This window comes from Rhincodon typus, chromosome 5, assembly GCF_021869965.1.
Source record: "Rhincodon typus isolate 14 chromosome 5, sRhiTyp1.1, whole genome shotgun sequence".
NCBI classification, from domain to species: domain Eukaryota; kingdom Metazoa; phylum Chordata; class Chondrichthyes; order Orectolobiformes; family Rhincodontidae; genus Rhincodon; species Rhincodon typus.
In genome coordinates, this window is record NC_063336.1 from 75682796 (window position 1) to 75701031 (window position 18236).

Below are 18236 nucleotides of genomic sequence, written 5' to 3' on the forward strand. Positions count from 1 at the left end.
TTGTTATCTCAGATTCTCCAGCATCTGCAGTTCCTACTATCTCTGTTACAATAAAGTAGCAGTGTGATGCATCCAGCTTCATCTGTTGGCCAAATATTTGAGATACCTTACATTAATGATCTTGTGCTTAATTGCATTTAACTTTCCTATCACTTCAAACTGTTTGGTTTAGAATCTATCATGTGCCATCAATTTCTCCAGAATTTGGTTTTACATTATAAACGTTTTATTTGATCATTCAAATTTGTCAAATATAACTTCTCAGTGTCAAATATAACAATTGTTCAGTGCATTTATTAGTTACTAATTATCTAAAGGTTTAAGGTGAGAGGGGAAAGATTTTAAAGGAACCTGAGAGGCAACTTTTTCACACAGAGGTTGATGCTCGTATGGAACGAGCTGCCAGAGGAAGTGGTGGAGGCAGGTACAATTACAACATTTAAAAGACATCTGGTAAAGGGATATGGACCAAATGCTGGCAAATGGGGCTAGATTAATTTGGGATATCTCATTGGCAAGTACGAGTTGTACCAAAGAGCCCATTTCCGTGTTGTATAACTCTGTGACTCTACAACTGCTCAGTCCAGTATTGCATTCAGTGAGGAAATTCTGTTGCAGCAGATTTTTCTCTTATACACTTTGTGTTGTATTTTGATTTTCTGTAGCTGCTGACATAGGCTTATGTTGTGAATGAAATATGATGGATGTGAACTTAAGATTGTTTTCTATTTTGCAGATTGCTCTAGGGATATTTTTCATCTTGGTGGCCCTTCTGTTCATCGTTGCTCTCTTTCTGTCAAAGTAAGTTTATTGTAATTACCTCAGCATTATTATACACACCAGCTTCTTGAAGAAATGGAACAAATAATAACTGAAGTAACTACCATGTTATCTACATTTTACATGTACAACAGGCTAAAGATGTTTAAAAACTTTGTGAATTGAGATTTGTTTACTTTGCATTGAGTTTGACAGATATGGTTCTTTAACAGTGGAATTAGAAACTCATGAAGCAATGTTGCTACGTTGATATGAAGAACTGTAAGAGTTGTATGCATGGCAAATATTCAACATTTATAACAAAAACAGAAATTGCTGGAAAAGCTCAGCAGGTCTGACAACATTTGTGAAGAGAAATCAGAGTTAATGTTTCAGGTCTGGTGATCCTTCTTCAGATCTGAGGAAGGGTCACCGGACCCGAAACATTAACTCTGATTTCTCTTCACAGATGCTGCCAGACTTGCTGAGCTTTCGCAGCGATTTCTGATTTTGTTTCCAATTTACAGCATCTGCAGTTCTTTAGGTTTTTGTATTCAACATATATAAAATGTTCAATTTCCTTATGTTAGTGTGTCAAAATTACTTATTCAGATTCAAACATAGTTTCTTTGAGAGAGGCGACAGAACATGTGGCTTTGTGTGTGGAGCTAAGAAATAAGAAGGGGATGGCAATGTTATTGGGGTTGTACTATAGGCCCCCAAATACTCAATAGGAATGAGAGGAACAAATATGCAGGGAGATTATGGACACTTGCAGGAGAAATAGCGTTGTCACAGTGGGGATTTTAATTTTCCTAACACAGACTGGAGCTGCCCTGGTGTTAATGGCTTAGATGGGGTGTAATTTGTTAAATGAGTTCCGGAAAGTTTCCTCAAGCAGTATATGGAAGTATATATTGTATAATATATATAATATATTACTCGGGAACGAGCAAAACTCAACCTACTCTTGGGAAATAGGGAAGGACAGGTCACTGAGGTGACAGTTTGGGAGTACTTTGGGACCAATGACCATAGTTTTATTAATTTTAAAATAGTTATGGAGAAGGACAAAACTGGTCCACAGGTTCAAGTTTGAAATTGGGGCAAGGTGAATTTTGATGGAATTAGACTGGAGCTTGCAGGGGTTGATTGGAATAGTTTGTTTGCAGGTAAAGGGGCCTCTGGCAAGTAGGAGGCCTTCAAAAGAGTGATAGCCAGAGTTCAAGGTCTATATGTTCCGGTGGGGGTGCAGAGCAAGGTTGGCAGGAGTAGGGTACCCTGGATGACAAGCCATATTGAGGCTTTCACCAGAAAAAAAAGAGACATGGCTCAGGAACAGGCAGCTGGGATCAAGGGAATCCCTGGAGGTATATAGGGGATACAGGAGTTTACTGAAGAAGGAAATCAGGAGGGCAAAAAGGGGACACAAGATAGCTTTGGCTGAGAAGATTAGGGTGAATCCAAAGAGATTCTTTAAATATATTAAAGGGAAAGGAATAACTAGAGAGAGAGTAGGACCTCTGAAGAACCAAAGTGGACATGTACATGTGGAACCGCAGGAGATGGGCGAGGTCCTCAATTGAATATTTCTCGTCTGCGTTTACCATGGAGAAAGACGTGAAGACTTGGAAACTTGGGAAGTTAGTGGCGATATCTTGGGGACAGTCCATATTACAGTTGAGGAGGTGTTGGAAATATTAGAGTGTACAAAGTTGGATAAGTCTCCTGGTCCTGATAGATGTATCCAAGAACCTTATAAGAGGCTAGAGAAGAAATTGCAGGGGCCCTGGCTGATATATTTGCATCATTGTTAGTCACAGGTGAGGTCCCGGAAGACTGGAGGGTAACGAATGTTGTGCCTTTATTCAAGAAGGGATGCAAAAAAAGACCTGGAAATTATAGACGAGTAAGCTTAACATCAGTGGTAAGTAGGTTACTTGAGAAGATTCTGAGGGATAAGGTATACATGCATTTAGAAAGACAAGGTTTGATTGGGAGTCATCAGCATGCATGGGAGATCATGTCTCACAAATTTGTTCTTTGATGAAGTGACCAGGAAGGTTGATAAGGGCAGGGTGGTAGACGTCTGTATGGAATTCAGTAAGGCCTTTGTAAGGTTCCACATGGTAAGCTACTATGGAAGATTAGATCGCATGGAATCCAGGGAGAATTGGCAAATTGGATACACAATTGGCTTGTCAGTAGAAAGCAGAGAGTAACAGTGGAAGAATGCTTGTCAGATTAGAGGCCTGTGACTGGTGGTGTGCCTCAGGGGTCGGTGCTGGGCCCATTGCTGTTTGTTATCTATATTAGTGATTTGGATGAGAATATACAAGGCATGATTAGTAAGTTTGTGGATGACACTAAAATAGGAGGTATTGTGGACAGTGAGGAAGGTTATCAGAAATTGCAGCAGGATGTTGATCAGCTGGGGAAGTGGGCCGAGAAATGGCAAACGGAGTTTAATATAGATAAGTGTGACATGTTGCATTTTGGAAAGTCAAATCAAGGTAGGAGTTTCAAGTTGAATGGTAGGGCCTTGAGTGCAGTGGAACAGAGGGACCTTGGAGTTCAGGTGCACGGTTCTCTGAAAGTGGAGTCACAGGTAGACAGGGCAGTGAAGAAGGCTTTTGGCACACTGGCCTTCATCAGTCAGGGCATTGAGTATAGAACAAAAACAGAAGTTGCTGGAAATGCTCAGCAGGTCTGGCATCATCTGTGAAGAAAAAATCCAGAGTTAACGTTTTGGGTCCAGTGACCCTTCCTCACCAGACTCGAAACATTAACTCTGGTTTCTTTCTTCACAGATGCTGCCAGACCTGCTGAGCATTTCCAGCAACTTATGTTTTTGTTTTTGATTTACAGCATCCGCAGTTCTTCCAGTTTTCATTGAGTATAGAAGTTGGGAAGTTAATGTTGCAGGTGTACAGGACGTTGGTGAGGCTGCACTTGGAGTATTGTGTTTGGTTTTGGTTATCTTGCTATAGGAAGGATGTTATCAAACTGGAAAGAGTGCAGAAGAAATTTACAAGGATGTTACCAGGACTGAAGGGACTGAGTTATAGGGAGAGTTTGGACAAGCTAGGACGTTTTAGTTTAGAACATAGTAGACTGAGGGGGGATCTTCTAGAAGCGTATAAGGTCATAAGAGGCATGGATAGGGTGAATGCACTCAAACTTTTTCCCAGAGTTGGGAATCGAGGATTAGAGATCATCAGTTTAAGGTAAGAAGAAAAACTGTCATGGGAACCTGAAGGGCAACTTTTTAACACAGAGGGTGGTATGCATATGAAATGAGCTGCCAGCGGATGTGTTTGAGGCGAGTACGTTAACAATATTTAAAAGGTAATTGGATGAATACATGGATAGGAAAGGTTTAGAAGGATATGGGCCAAGTGCAGGGAAATGGGGTTAGCGTGTATGGACATTTTGGTCGGCATGGACGGGTTTGGGCCGAAGGGCCTGTTTCCATGCTGTAGGACTCTATTACTGTATGTACAATCTGTGAAACAGGAAGGAGCAAAAGTCTATTTTAAGAGAAGTTTGGAGGTGGAGGATGGTAAAGGAGTAGAGGGGAAAGAAAGAAGAGAGTCTGAAAGTGAGTGCAGAAGGAGGAAAATCCATACCAGAGTTTCAGATGGATGAGAGTACTGAGCAAGGAATAATGAGCCAACAGGGTGGTGGGAATTGCAGTTGACTGAGAAAGGCACAGGGAGTCAATGAGTTGCTGTAATGTTGGAAAATAAAGTAGCGTAGAGATAACAAGGTTAGTCTCTGAAGGATAACTCCAGTGAGTGGGGAGATAGGTAGCAAAGGATTTTGATGCTGTCATTGTATCACAACAGAAAAGGTGATTGCCGGTGGTGTTACTCGTTCAAACTTTGAATCATCGGGATGTCAGACAAAAAACAAATTGGTTACTGATGATCACTACCCATTGTGGGAAAGATTAGAGTAGGAATGCACTGTTGACTCTTGATTTTAATTGGTCATCTGCCTTTCACCCACTTCTCCTCCCTGCCATCTCCCTCCCCCATCCTCGATTTCACAGAATCATAGACTTACTTTGGTGTAGAAAGAGGCCATTGGGCCCACCATATTTGCATCAACCGTATAGCTGGACGGCACATTGTGGGTCAGGCACAGTGACTCAGTGATTAGCACAGATGCCTTACAGCACAGTGGTCCTGGGTTCAATTCTACCCACAGGTGACGTGTGAAGTTTGAACATTCTCCCTGTGTCTGCGTGGATTTCCTCTAGGTGCTCTGATTTCCTCCCACAGTCCAAAGATGTGCAGGTTAGGTGGATTGGACATGCTAAATTGTCCATAGTGCCCAGGGATGTTTAGGTTAGGTGGGTTAGACATGGAAAAATGCGGGGATAGGGGAATGGGTCTGCCTTTTCCCTATAAAACTGCACATTGTTTCTATTCGAATAAGCATCCAATGTCCTTCTTGAATGCTATAATGCCTCACCACACTTCCAGGCATTAGATTCCAGACCCTAACAGCACACTGTCTGAAAATGCTTGTTCTTGCATCACATTTGCATCATTTTGCAAATGACTTTAAATCTCTGACCTTTCATTCCAGCTTCTTTGATGTGTGGGAGCTATTTCACCTATTTACTCTATCCAGACTCCCCTCATGATTTCAAAAACTTCTTTCGAATTTTCTATGACTTCTCCAAACCTTAAGCACTCTCCCATTTCCAACCTCAATTTCTTCTCTCAAAAACAGTGTATCATTGCCTCCTAAATTTCTACCCACCTTTCCTAAAAGGCTATGTTTGTGTCTCTTCAGTCAGCTTTCTGTTCCTTTGGTCTGAATAGGCCCTAATTGAAATCTCATTGTGTGATATTGGCCCTTTGTCCTTCTGTTGATCAACCATACCCACTTCTTACATGTGTCCTCCATTGTCCATGCTCTGCCCTGACATGGAAAGGGACTGTGTGTATTTACTGTAAAATATCTCATAAATTTTGGGTTATTCTTGCTGCCTTTCTATTAAATCCTGTTTTGCTGACTCATTAAATTCCCCTAGATGTCATGTTGTGTGATCACACTCATGCTTTGAATTGTTTTTCCAGAAAAGCAAAAGAGGATTTTCAACTGTTTAGGATGGACTTAGTGGTTAATCTGTTATTTTTCTTCTTTCAATATCTTACAGCTTGGATAAAGCACTCCATTCAGTGGGTTTTGATTCTGGCTTTATAATATTTGAAACTAACTTGGAAAATCCTTTGAATAAATTGTTGCTTGTTCTACAGATAGTAAGTATGAACTAGTAAGTAATTACAAGACTGTAAAGTACATTGCACAATAAAATGCTGCAATAATTACTGATCATTTTCCTGTAACCAGCTATTGACTTATTTCTTTTCAGCTATTGGATCCTTACTAGTGTGTCACATTTCTCTTGATATCAATGGACAGTCTGCCAGTATCTGAGATTCCACCTATTCTAGGTTATTACTTGTAGCTCAGCTTATATTCACACTTTTGTTTCCATTTCTGATATATAAAAGCCCATTTTTTTCACTTTATTCCACTTCTATAATCTGTTTAGATACCACTAAATTATGTTTATATTTTCTCTGATGTTACATAGAAACATAGAAGATAGGAGCAGGAGGAGGCCATTCAGCCCTTCGAGCCTGCTCCGCCATTCTTCACGACCATGGCTGATTGTCCAACTCAATAGCCTAATCCTGCTTTTTCTCCATAACCTTTGATCCCATTTGCCCCAAGTGCTATACCTAGTCACCTTTTAAATACATTCAATGTTTTGACATCAACTGCTTCCTGTGGTAATGAATTCCACAGGCTCACCACTCTTTGGGTGAAGAAATGTCTCCTCATCTCTGTCCTAAATCCGTCTGCCCCGACTCTTTATACTGTGACCCCTGGTTATGGACATGTCAACCATCAGGAACATCCTCCCTGCATCTACCCTGGCCAGTTCTGTTAGAATTTTATAAGTCTCTATGAGAACCCCCCTCATTTTCCTCTACATTTCCCATTGATATGTCTTTGTACAAATTTGAGACAGCACTGGTTCTGTCTCAGCTCCAAATCAATTATGTAGATCATTAAGAGCAGTGACCTCAGCATTAATCCAATGAGATCACCATAGTGACCTCTTATCACTTTGGTGCAGCTCAATTAGTTTTCTGTCTGTTTTGGCCCATTTTAAGTCAGCAAATAACACTTCCGTTTCTATCCTTCCCTGCCATATTGATTGGTCACTGAGAAGGTTGGGTTTCAGGGTGGATTGTGGAGATAGAAACATGGCTGAATTGCCTAATCATCTGAATTAAGCAACATTAATACCCAGTAATTTGCCAGATGAATGCTGGGAATTGAACTGCCAGCTAATTTGAATTAACCAACTTTTAATTGAGTGGGCAATTTCAGCATTTCCAAATGATTTCTAAACCACCGTGGTACTTCATTTCCTTCAATTCCAGTAAATCTATTGAGCACATTCCTTGTATGCTGGCTATTTCTAATGATCTATAATCAAACTAAGTGTTTCAATGTCTTTTTTAATATCCTTTCTAAAATCTGACACAGCAGATATTGGGTTCACTGTCCTGTAGTTTTCTAAATTTTATATCCATTTTTAAAGATTAATGTTGCTGTTTTACAATCCTTTGTTCTGCTCTTGTCTTTATTGATTCCCTAAAGATAGTTGCAAGGATTTATTCACCTTTGCTATCTAATTCTATAAATACCCCAATCTGATTTTAAGGTCTTGTGTTCCTTTGCATTACTCAACCTGTCAATAATTGAAAATTAAACAAAGCTGAGCCTCAAATACTACACCCTATATATTGAAAATAAAAACTGAAACACAAAATTACTACCGTAGGTGCTGGCATGCACACTGAATGTTGAAGCCTTGAAAATCCCTCCAAAAACAAGCTTGATCTGTATGCCAAATGTCAACTTGAATGGTGGACCACACAAAAACCACCTCTACAATGCCCCACCTGCCCCCAACTCCCGACAAGTCTATCTGCTACTATTGGTCTTAAGTGCTGCTAAACACTAGCAGCCTGGACCTCTCAAATAGCATTGCTGCTCACAGTGGCTACCTGTCTCTAACTGGCAGTTTGAGGTTCCCACAGAGCATCTCAAGTTGACACATGAAGTAATGGGCTTTCTTTATTGCTGGCGTCGGACGTTGCCTCAGTTGTGAATATACCTTCCTCTACGCTTACATGGAAAACGTGAAAATCCTGGCTGATGTTTGGGATTGAGAGTTTCTTATTCTATGATTATTCTGAATGGGCATGATCCTGGATGGTCGTGTTATCGTTTTCAAACTTCAGCTTTTTAAATGTTCACATCCTTGATTCTCACAAAGCATTGAATTCCCCTCACAACTTGCTGTTGAAATCAGTTTATTTTGATTTCATGTTTTGATTCAAAAATTTCAAGTGTTTTCTTGTTTCATGACATTTCCATTAGTGCAGTGTTTATCACTATTGTTCCTGCATGAAAGTTTATTATACTTCAGATTACTGAAGGCAATCATAAACCTACACAAGAATTCCACTTGCAAGTAATTCAGATTGACCATATTGGTTATATTTTTCAATTGAATTTCACCTAGTAAAGATATAGTCAATCAAACATGGAAGTTTCAAGTCAAAATCTATATTTGGAAACATTAATAAATATTGATTTTAACTGGCTTTCTAATATTGTGATGTCTTTATTTTGCTACAGTTTGATTGTAAGTAACAGTTGTTGCAACTTAAATACAGTATCCACCTTCATGTCCTTCCTTCTCAGGTTTTCCCACTGGATTATGTCCTAATTGCAATCATCACAATGTACCTGGTCTTCACTTCCATGGCTGGGATCCGAAACATGGGAATCTGGTTTTTCTGGATAAGGGTATTATTTATTATTATCTGCGCGGCATATATGTCTGTATTTGGGTTGAGAGAGAGGATGGAAGTGAAGAATAGCACGAACAGACTAAGAATTTATCAGTAAATTTCACTACTCTGCTCCAATTTATGCCAATGGGGCAATATAAAATCCAGTGTATGAGTCATACCTGTTAGATTGTCTCAAAGAGTAGTTTGTAGCATTTTTAACCAAATTGTAATTGTGGGACAGAAAACATCATAAACAATACTCGGAATCATAGTTTTAGGTTTAATGGCCTTTGATTTGCTTTGGCAGATAAGTGACAATGTAGTGATTTGAGATTGCTTCCGATACTGGATATTCATTTAATGAATAAAACGTGAAGGACTTTGAAGGAAATGATAAAGCTTTCTTTAAAACTGAAAATGATGTGATTAGTTATTCTATTCAATATTGTGTTTGTTCGAAAGTTTAAATATTATTGATTACTTCCTTCCTTCCTCAGCCTTTACTGCATAAGAAAGGAGCACATTGGTCTTCAAACTCCATCCTGGAATTTTATAGTTAGATTAAAATTGTTAAATTATTCATTCTGTGGTTTACAGTTTCATGAAATAATTCTGTTTGATGTACCTTTTTGATTGAACCATTGTTTTATATGCACAATATGTTTTTATCTAATGTTCTCAAGTACTTTTGTAGAATGATGTTGAAGCATTCAGTGAGGACAATTTAACATATAAATAACAAGTGGACATGGTTGTTTAATCTACTGTTTTGCTTGTCATTTGCAACTAGCTGTACAAGATTAGACCTGGCCGCACACGACCGCAAGCTCTTCTTTTTCTTTGCATGATCCTGTTACTTATGGTTCTGCACACAAGTTATATGATTTACAGTCTGGCACCCCAGTACGTTATGTATGGAAGTCAAAAGTATCAAGAGCATGTAAGTATCATCTGATTATGTGTTGATCCTTTGAGTCAGCCATTGATTCTTGTTTGTGTCTTTCTGCTCGGACTTGGCCTATCTTTGACATCCGTCAGACTGCAAGATAGATGTGGCTAAGGGATCCATTCAGTTCTTCAATTTAAGGAGCATAAGTATTTTCAGACCCCATCACAGATCTGATTGAATGAATATGAAGTTTTGGCCTGTGTGCTGTATCTTAAAACAATTTCAAGTGTTGATCAGCCAGAGTGAAGTTGTCCCTTACGAAAGTTCTCAGTTGGCCTTTTACCAATGTTAGCATAATGCAGTAAGCAGTTAGAAGTTTGAGTACAGGAGCCTGAAGTCTTACTACAGCTGTTTAGGATCTTGGTGAGATCACACCTGGAGTATTGTATGAATTTTGGTCTCCTTGCCTAAGGAAAGATCTACTTGCCATAGAAGGAGTGCAGCAATGGTTCGCTGGGCTGATTCCTGAGATGGCAAGTTTGTTGTTGGAGGAGAGATTAAGTTGACTTGACCTCTATTTGTTGGAGTTTATAAGAAGAGGGGATCTCATTGAAACATATAAAATCTTAGCAGGGCTAGATGGACTAGGTGCAGTGATGAAGTTTCCCCTGGTCCAAGGTCCTGATCGGTGAATTTCTACAGTGCTTCTTGTAGATGGTACACATTGCTGCAACTGTGCGTCGGTGCTGGACGGAATAAATGTTTGTGGATGTGGTGCAGTCAAGCTGGCTATTCTGTCCTGGGCAGTATTCCACATTGCCGGTAAATTTTTAACAAGTTCCTTCATGGCATGTGGGTAGCATTGATAAGGCCAGCATTAGTTACCCATCCCTACATGCCCTTTAAATGATTGGATAGCCATTTCAGAAGGCAGTTAAGAATCAACCACATCATGTGGGTCTGGAGTAGGCCACGTTCACCTGGCAGGCCAGACCTGGTGAAGGTGGCAAATTTCCTTTCTTAAAGGACATCAGTAAAGCAAGCAGATTTTCAAAGCAAATCAGTGATTTTTTTTAGCTTTCAGTTCTTAATTTTTATAATTGCATTTGAATTGCACTCGATGCCATTTGAGGGATTTGATCCTATATCCCCATAGCTCCAGCATGGGCTTTTAGATCATTAGATCATTGATATTACCATTATTCCACTGTGTTATCGACCAGACCAGATGCCCTAAAAATATTTTAAGAAGGTAGCCTAGACCCTAACTTTTTCTTAGTTTTAAAGGCAAATGTAAAGTGCCTGTTACAGGTGCAATGTGACTGGTCAAACTGCTCGATGTTAAGCAAAATACAATTTACTTAAACACTGGTTCAAAATACAACCAAAGAAAGAGGAACTTAGAATAACTTAACGCTATTGGAAAACAAAACAGATTAATAGATACAGTAACTATTACCAATTAACTGTTCCAGTATAATAAAATCCCATAAACACAACTCTTAGCAAAAAAGGAAAATTCAGACACAAATTCTCACATGCAGTTCTCCAATCCAGGATGAAAAAAGTTCAAGTGAAAATTCAGAGAGAGTAGCAGCCAGGAGACATTCACTGAAGCTTCCAACTCTGCTGAGACTCCAAAAACTTCTGATGCTATTGAGAAAACCAAAACCTAGACATTTGGATCTGAGAGAGCTGGCCACACTCACTCAGGCTGCAAAAAAAAACCCAAGGCCTTCCACGCTGTTTAGCCCAGACTGCTAACTACCCCTACCATACAACCTCTCTTCGAAAAGAAAACCCAGGACAGGATAACCTTTAGATCCACAGCATCTCACAACTGTCAGCCGTAGATGCCAGTGTTGTAACTATACTAGAACTGCTTGGCTTAGGGAGCAGCTAATTTTGGATCATAAGTCTTCAGTTCAAATGCCAGAATTTTGTCAGGATGCAAAGTCTCTACAGTAATCAGTGCCTTCATTCATTTCTTGATGTCATGGGTTATGAATCAAATTGGCCAAAGACTAGCATCTTTGATGCTGGGGACTTCAGGAGGAAACCAAGGTATATCATCCATTCCCTATTTCTGGCTGAAGACTGTTGCAAATGCTTTAACCTTGTCTTTTTCACTGATGTGCTGGGCTCATCCATCATCGAGGATGGGAATATTTATGGAGCCTCCTCATCCTAGAATTATTACTCAATTGACAACTACCATCCACAACTGGGTGTGGCAGACTATATCTGATCCATTGGCTGTGGGATTGTTTAGCTCTGTCCATCAAATGCTGCTTACCCAGTTTGGCATGCAGGTAATAGCTTCGTGCAGGGCAGGTCATGTCTTACTAACTTGATTGAATTTTTCGAGGAGGTGATGAAGGTGATTGAGGAGGATAGAGCAGTGGATTTGTTTTCATAGATTTTAGTAAGGCTTTCTACAAGGTCCCTCATGATAGACTCATCCAGAAGATTAGAACAAAGAACAAGGAAAATTACAGCACAGGAACAGGCTCTTCAGTCCTTCAAGCCTGCGCCGATCCAGATCCTCTATCTAAACCTGTCGCCTATTTTCCAAGGATCTGTATCCCTCTGCTCGCTGCCCATTCGTGTATCTGTCTAGATATATCTTAAATGATGCTATCATGCCCGCCTCTACCACCTCCGCTGGCAACACGTTCCAGGCACCCACCACCCTCTGCGTAAAGAACTTTCCACGCACATCTCCCTTAAACTTTTCCCCTCTCACCTTGAAATCGTGACCCCTAGTAATTGAGTTCCCCACTCTGGGGAAAAAACTTCTTGCTATCCACCCTGTCTATACCTCTCATGATTTTATAGACCTCAATCAGGTCCCCTCCTCAACCTCCGTCTTTCTAATGTAAATAATCCTAACCTACTCAGCCTCTCTTCATAGCTAGCGCGCTCCATACCAGGCAACATCCTGGTGAACCTCCTTTGCACCCTCTCCAAAGCATCCACATCCTTTTGGTAATGTGGCAACCAGAACTGTATGCAGTATTCCAAATGTGGTCGAACCAAAGTCCTATACAACTGTAACATTAAGGTGCATGGGATCCATGGTTACTTGGCCACGTGGATTCAGTATTGGCTTGCTCATACGAGACAGAGGGTAGTGGTGGAAGGATGTTTTTCAGGCCGGAGGTCTGTGACTAGCAGTGTTCCGCAGGGATCCATGCTGGGACCTCTGTTGTTTGTGATATATATAAATGAGTTGGATGAAAATGTAGGTGGGTGGTTTGGTAAGTTTGCAGACGATACAAACATAGGTGGAATTATGGATAGTACAGAAGGTTGTCAAAAGATACAATGGGATATAGATCAGTTACAGACAGGGGCAGGAAAGTGGCAGATGGAGTTTAATCCAGGTAAATGTGAAGTACTGCATTTTGGGAGATCAAATGTTAAGGAAAAGTATATAGTTTAATACTCTGAACAGCATTGATGTACAGAAGGATCTTGGGGTTCAAGTCCATAGCTCCCTGAAAGCAAATAGATAAGGTGGTGAAGAAGACGTACAGCATGCTTACTGCCTAGATTAGAGGGTATGAGCTATAAGGAGAGGCCAGAAAACCTGGGTTGTTTTCTCTGGAGCGGCAGAGGCTGAGGGGAGACTTGACAGAAGTCTGTAAAATTATGAGATGCATAGATAGTATTGACGGTCAGAACCTTTTTCCCAGAGTTGAAATGTCTACAACTAGTGGGCATGCATTTCAGGTGAGAGAGCAAAAGTTCAAAGTAAATGTGAGGGGCATGTTTTTTACACAGAGTGGTAGGAGTCTGGGACAGGTAGTGGTGGAGGGAGATATGATTAGGGCATTTAAGGGACTTTTAGATAAGCACATGAATATACAAGGAATGGAGGGATATGGCCCAAGGTCGGACCAAAAGAATTAGTTTCATTTGGCATTGTGTTCAGCACAACATCGTGGGCCAAAAGACCAGTTTCTGTGTTGTATATTTCTATGTTCTATGCAGTCCACTGCCATAGCTTCACAAGGCTGACACCTCATTTTAAGGTACATCTTGGTCTGCTCCTAACTTTCCATGCTGCAGTCTTCAGTAAATCAAGATTGATTTTCCGCCTTGACAATAATGATAAAGTGAAGGATATATCAAGCCTTGAGGTTAGAACATGTATGTATTTTTGATGTATGTATAGAATGCCTCAGGATACACTTTAACCCCACTTGCCAAACTCATTTCATGGCCCCTTCTTGACCTTCTAATTCGCTGCTTGAGTTCTTTTCTGCTTTCTTCAATGTTCCTCACCGGCCCTGTCTGACTTTAGCTTCCCAACCCTTTTATATGCTTCTTTTTCCCTTTTGACTAAATCACAACTTCCCTTGTTATCCAAAGGTTCTTATCTTGCCATCTTTGGCCTTCCTCCTCATTGCAACGTGCCGGTCCTGAACTCTGATCAGCAGGCCTGTAAACAAACCCCCCCACATGTCAAATGTTAACTTGCCTGATAACAGCTCCTCTCAATTAACAGTCCCTAGCTCCTGCCTAATAGTGATGTAATTTGACCTCCGCAAATTTAGTACCTTCCCACAAGGCCCTGCTTTATCCTTGTTCATAGCTAATAATGTGGTTGAATACAGTGTTCCTGCTGCTGATGATCTGCAGTGCCTCATGAATGCCTAAATTTGAGTTCCTATTCAAAAATTGCTGCCATTTAACTTGGTTGTAGTGTTTTATGACACGATAGACCTTATCCTCAATGTGAGGATGGGACTTTGTATCTGTTTGGAATATGTAGCAGCAGCTTCTACCACTACTGTTATGGCCAGATGCATCTGTGACAGGTAGATCAGTGAGGTTGAGGTTGGATATAGGGATGCTATTGAACCACTCTTTGTGATAGACATTGAAATTACCCACTGACAATACACGCTGTGCCCTTGCCATCCTCAAGTGCTTCTTGGGACCAGCATGTTGTCTCAGTGGTTAGCACTGCTGTGTCACAGTGCCAGGGATGCAGGTTTGATTCCAGTCTTGGGCAACTGCCTGTATGGAGTTTGCACATTCTCCCCATGTCTGCATGGGTTTACTCCACATGCTCTGGTTTCCTCCCACAGTCCAAAGATGAGGATAGGTGGATTGGCCATGCTAAATTGCCCATAGTATTCAGGGATGTGCAGGCTAGGTGGATTAACCATGGGAAATGCAGGGTCACAGGGATAGGGTAGTGGGGTGAGTGTGGATGGGATGCTCTTCAGAGAGTTGGTGTGGACTCAATGGACCGAATTGCCTGCTTCTACACTGTACGGATTCTATTCTTTGTATTGTATTCTTAGTGATATTCAGAATGGAGGACCACAGATTCACAGGGTTGGGGACAGTGATTGGGGGAGATTGCGTGCCATAGTTATTAATTGTCAGTAGGTTTCTTTACCATGTTTGACCAGATGCCATGAAACTTGGTGTCTCAAGTCAATGTTAGGACACCCAGGGTAACTCCTGACTGCATACCACTGTGTCAGCAGTTATGCTGGTTGTCTTTCAAATATAGACATGGCTGGGTGTCACAGAATCAGAGATCTACAGCATGGAAAAAGCCCCATTGGCCCATTGAATCTGTGCAGTTCAAAAATAAGCACCTAACTATTCTAATCTCATTTTCCAGCGCTTGGGCCCATAGTCTTCTATGTCTTGGCACTGCAAGTGCACATCTAAATATGTCATATATATTTTTAGAGTTTCTGCTTGCCACCTTTACAGGCATTGAGTTTCAGATTTCCGCCACCTTCTGGTTAAAAAAACGTTTGCTGACATCCATTTAAATCTCCTGCCCCTTATTATAAATCTGTACCCCAGTCATTGATCCCTGCACCAAGAGGAAAATTTTCCCATCTATGCCCCTTATAATTTTATCCATCTCAGTTATGTTCACCTCAGTCTCCTCTGCTCCCAAGAAAACAAGTCCAGTCTATCTAATCTCTCTTCATAACTGAAACTCTGCAGTCTGGGCAACATCCTGCTAAATTTCTTCTGCACCATCTCCAGTGCAATCACATCCCTTTTTTTAATTCATTCATGGGATGAGGGCATCATTGACCATATCAATATCTATTGTGCATCCCTAATTGCCCAGCAGGCAGTTAAGAGTTAACCACATTGGTATGGGTCTGGAGTCACATTTAGGCCAGACTAGATAAGAATGACACTTTCCTTCCCTAAAGGACATTAGTGTACCAGAGATAGTAGGAACTGCAGATGCTGGAGAATCTGAGATAACAAGGTGTAGAGCTGGATGAACACAGTAGGCCAAGCAGCATCAGAGGAGCAGGAAGGCTGACGTTTCGGGCCTAGAAGAAGGGTCTAGGCCGGAAACGTCAGCCTTCCTGCTCCATTAGTGTACCAGGTGGGTTTTTATGACAATTAACAATGGTCGTGATTAAACTCATAGTTCTAGACATTTGTTGAATTCAAATTCTATCATCTGGCCTGGCAGGATTCGAACCCGGCTCCTCAGAACATTACCCGTGTCTCTGGATTAACAGTCCAGCAGTCCACTAGACCATTGCCTGCACTTCTACAATGTGGATTCCCGAATTACACACAATATTCTCACTGTGGCCTAACCAGCGTTTTATACAATTCCAGCATAATCTCCCTGCTCTTAAACTGAATGAATAAAGAACAAAGAGAACAAACAACAATACAGCACAGGAACAGGCCCTTAGGCCCTCCAAGCCTGCGTCGACACATTTTGCCCTTCCATACTAAAACTGTCCTCACTTACAGGATCCATATCCTTCTGTTCCCTTTATATTCAGGTATTCATCCAGATGGTTCTCGAATGCACTTATTGTGTGTGCTTCCACCACCGCCTCTGGCAACGTGCTGCAGGCAGTCACCACCCTTTGTGTGAAAAACTTGCCTTGCACATCTGCTTTAAACTCCACCCACCCCGCCCTGCACCTTCATCCTGTGTCCCCAATAACTGAACTCTCCTCCCTGAGAAAAAGCCTCATATTTTCCACTCTATCTGTGCTATTCACAATCTTAGAAACTTCTGTCAGGTGACCCCTCAACCTCCTGCATTCTAGTGAAAACAAATGCAGTGTTTCAAACCTTTCTTCATAGTTAATATTGCCCATATCAAGCAAAATCATGGTAAATCTTTTCTGTACCCTCTCCAAAGCATCCACATCTTTCTGGTAGTGTAGTGACCAGATCTGATCACAATACTCCAGCTGTGACCTAACTAAAGTTCTATAAAGCTGCGACATAGCAAGCCTAACTGTATACTCAAAACCTTTTTTTAATTACCTTATCTACCTGTAGTGCCACCTTCAGTGATCTGTGGACCTGCACACCCAGATCCCTCTGCATATCAATATTCCTAAGGGTTCTGTCATTCACTGTGTAATTTTCATCTGTACTTGACCTTCCAAAATGCATCACCTCACATTTGTCCGGATTAAACTCCATGTGCCATTTTTCTGCCCATGCCTCCAACTGATCTATATCCTGCTGTATCCTCTGACAATCCTCCTCACTATCTGCAACTCCACCCATCTTAGTATCGTCCGTAAACTTACTAATTAGACCAGCCATGTTTTCCTCCAAATCATTTATGTAGACCACGAACAGCAGAGGACTCAGCACTGATCCCTATGGAGCACCAGTAGTCACAGCTGTCCATTCTGAAAAGCATCCTTTCACCGCTACCCTCTGTCTCCTGTGAATAAGCCAGTTCTGTATCCATCTTGCCAGCGCACCCCAGATACCATGTGACTTCATCTGCTGTATCAGTCTGCCATGAGGAACCTTGTCAAAGGCTTTAATGAATCCCATGTAGATAACATCAATCGCTTTTCCCTCAGCAATCATCGTTTTCACCACATGAAAAACTTTATTAAGTTAATGAGGCATGACCTCCCCTACACAAAAACCATGCTGTCTATCACTAATAAGTCCATTTGCTTCCAAATGCGTATAGATCTCGTCCCTAGGAATCTTTTTCAACAATTTCCCTACTACCGACATAAGGCTCACAGGTAATTTCCCAGATTATCCCTGTTACCCTTCTTAAACAATGGGACAACATTGGCTATTCTCCAGTCCTCTGGGACCTCACCTGTGGCCAAAGAGGATACAAAGATGTCTGTCAATGCTCCAGCGATTTGTTCTCTTGCCTCTCTCAATATTCTGAGATAGATCCCATCAGGACCTGGGGCCTTATCTACCTTAATACTTTTCAAGACACAGAACACCTCTTCCTTTTTAGTAGCAACTTGACTTAGAAATTCAACAATCCCTTCCCTGAGATCATCCTCCACCAATTTCTTCTCTTTGGTGAATACTAACACAAAGTATTCATTTTGAGCCTCACCTACCTCTTCTGGCTTCACACATAGATTCCCTCCTTTGTCTTTGAGTGACCCAACCATTTTCCTGGCTACCATCATGCTTTTATATATGTATAAAAAGTCTTGGGATTCTCTTTAATCCTGTTTGCAATGACTTTTTTCATGACACCTTTTAGCCCTTCTAATTCTATGTTTATCTTCTTTCCTACTTTCTTTATATATTTCAAGGACTTTGTCCATTCCTATTCTCCTAGACCTTACGTGCGCTTCCTTTTTTTTTGACAAAGGTCTTATCATCCCTGGTCATCCAAAGTTCACGTAACTTGCCATGTCTATCAGAACAAAAACAGA

At 41.0% G+C, this 18236-nt stretch overlaps 1 protein-coding gene across 4 annotated transcripts in view; it reads left to right on the forward strand.

The window, feature by feature from the left end:
- The window catches only part of lmbrd1 (LMBR1 domain containing 1), a 260769-nt gene that overhangs the window by 161765 nt on the left and 80768 nt on the right, over positions 1-18236 (forward strand). For all 4 annotated transcript variants that reach the window (XR_007262077.1, XM_048596598.1, XM_048596599.1 and 1 more), the window contains 4 exons: positions 737-801; positions 5933-6035; positions 8566-8670; positions 9448-9597. Coding sequence is in view for 3 of the 4 variants with exons in the window: in XM_048596598.1 (XP_048452555.1) it covers positions 737-801; positions 5933-6035; positions 8566-8670; positions 9448-9597 (423 nt within the window). In the remaining variant the exon portion in view is untranslated. The remainder of the gene's footprint in view (positions 1-736; positions 802-5932; positions 6036-8565; positions 8671-9447; positions 9598-18236) is intronic.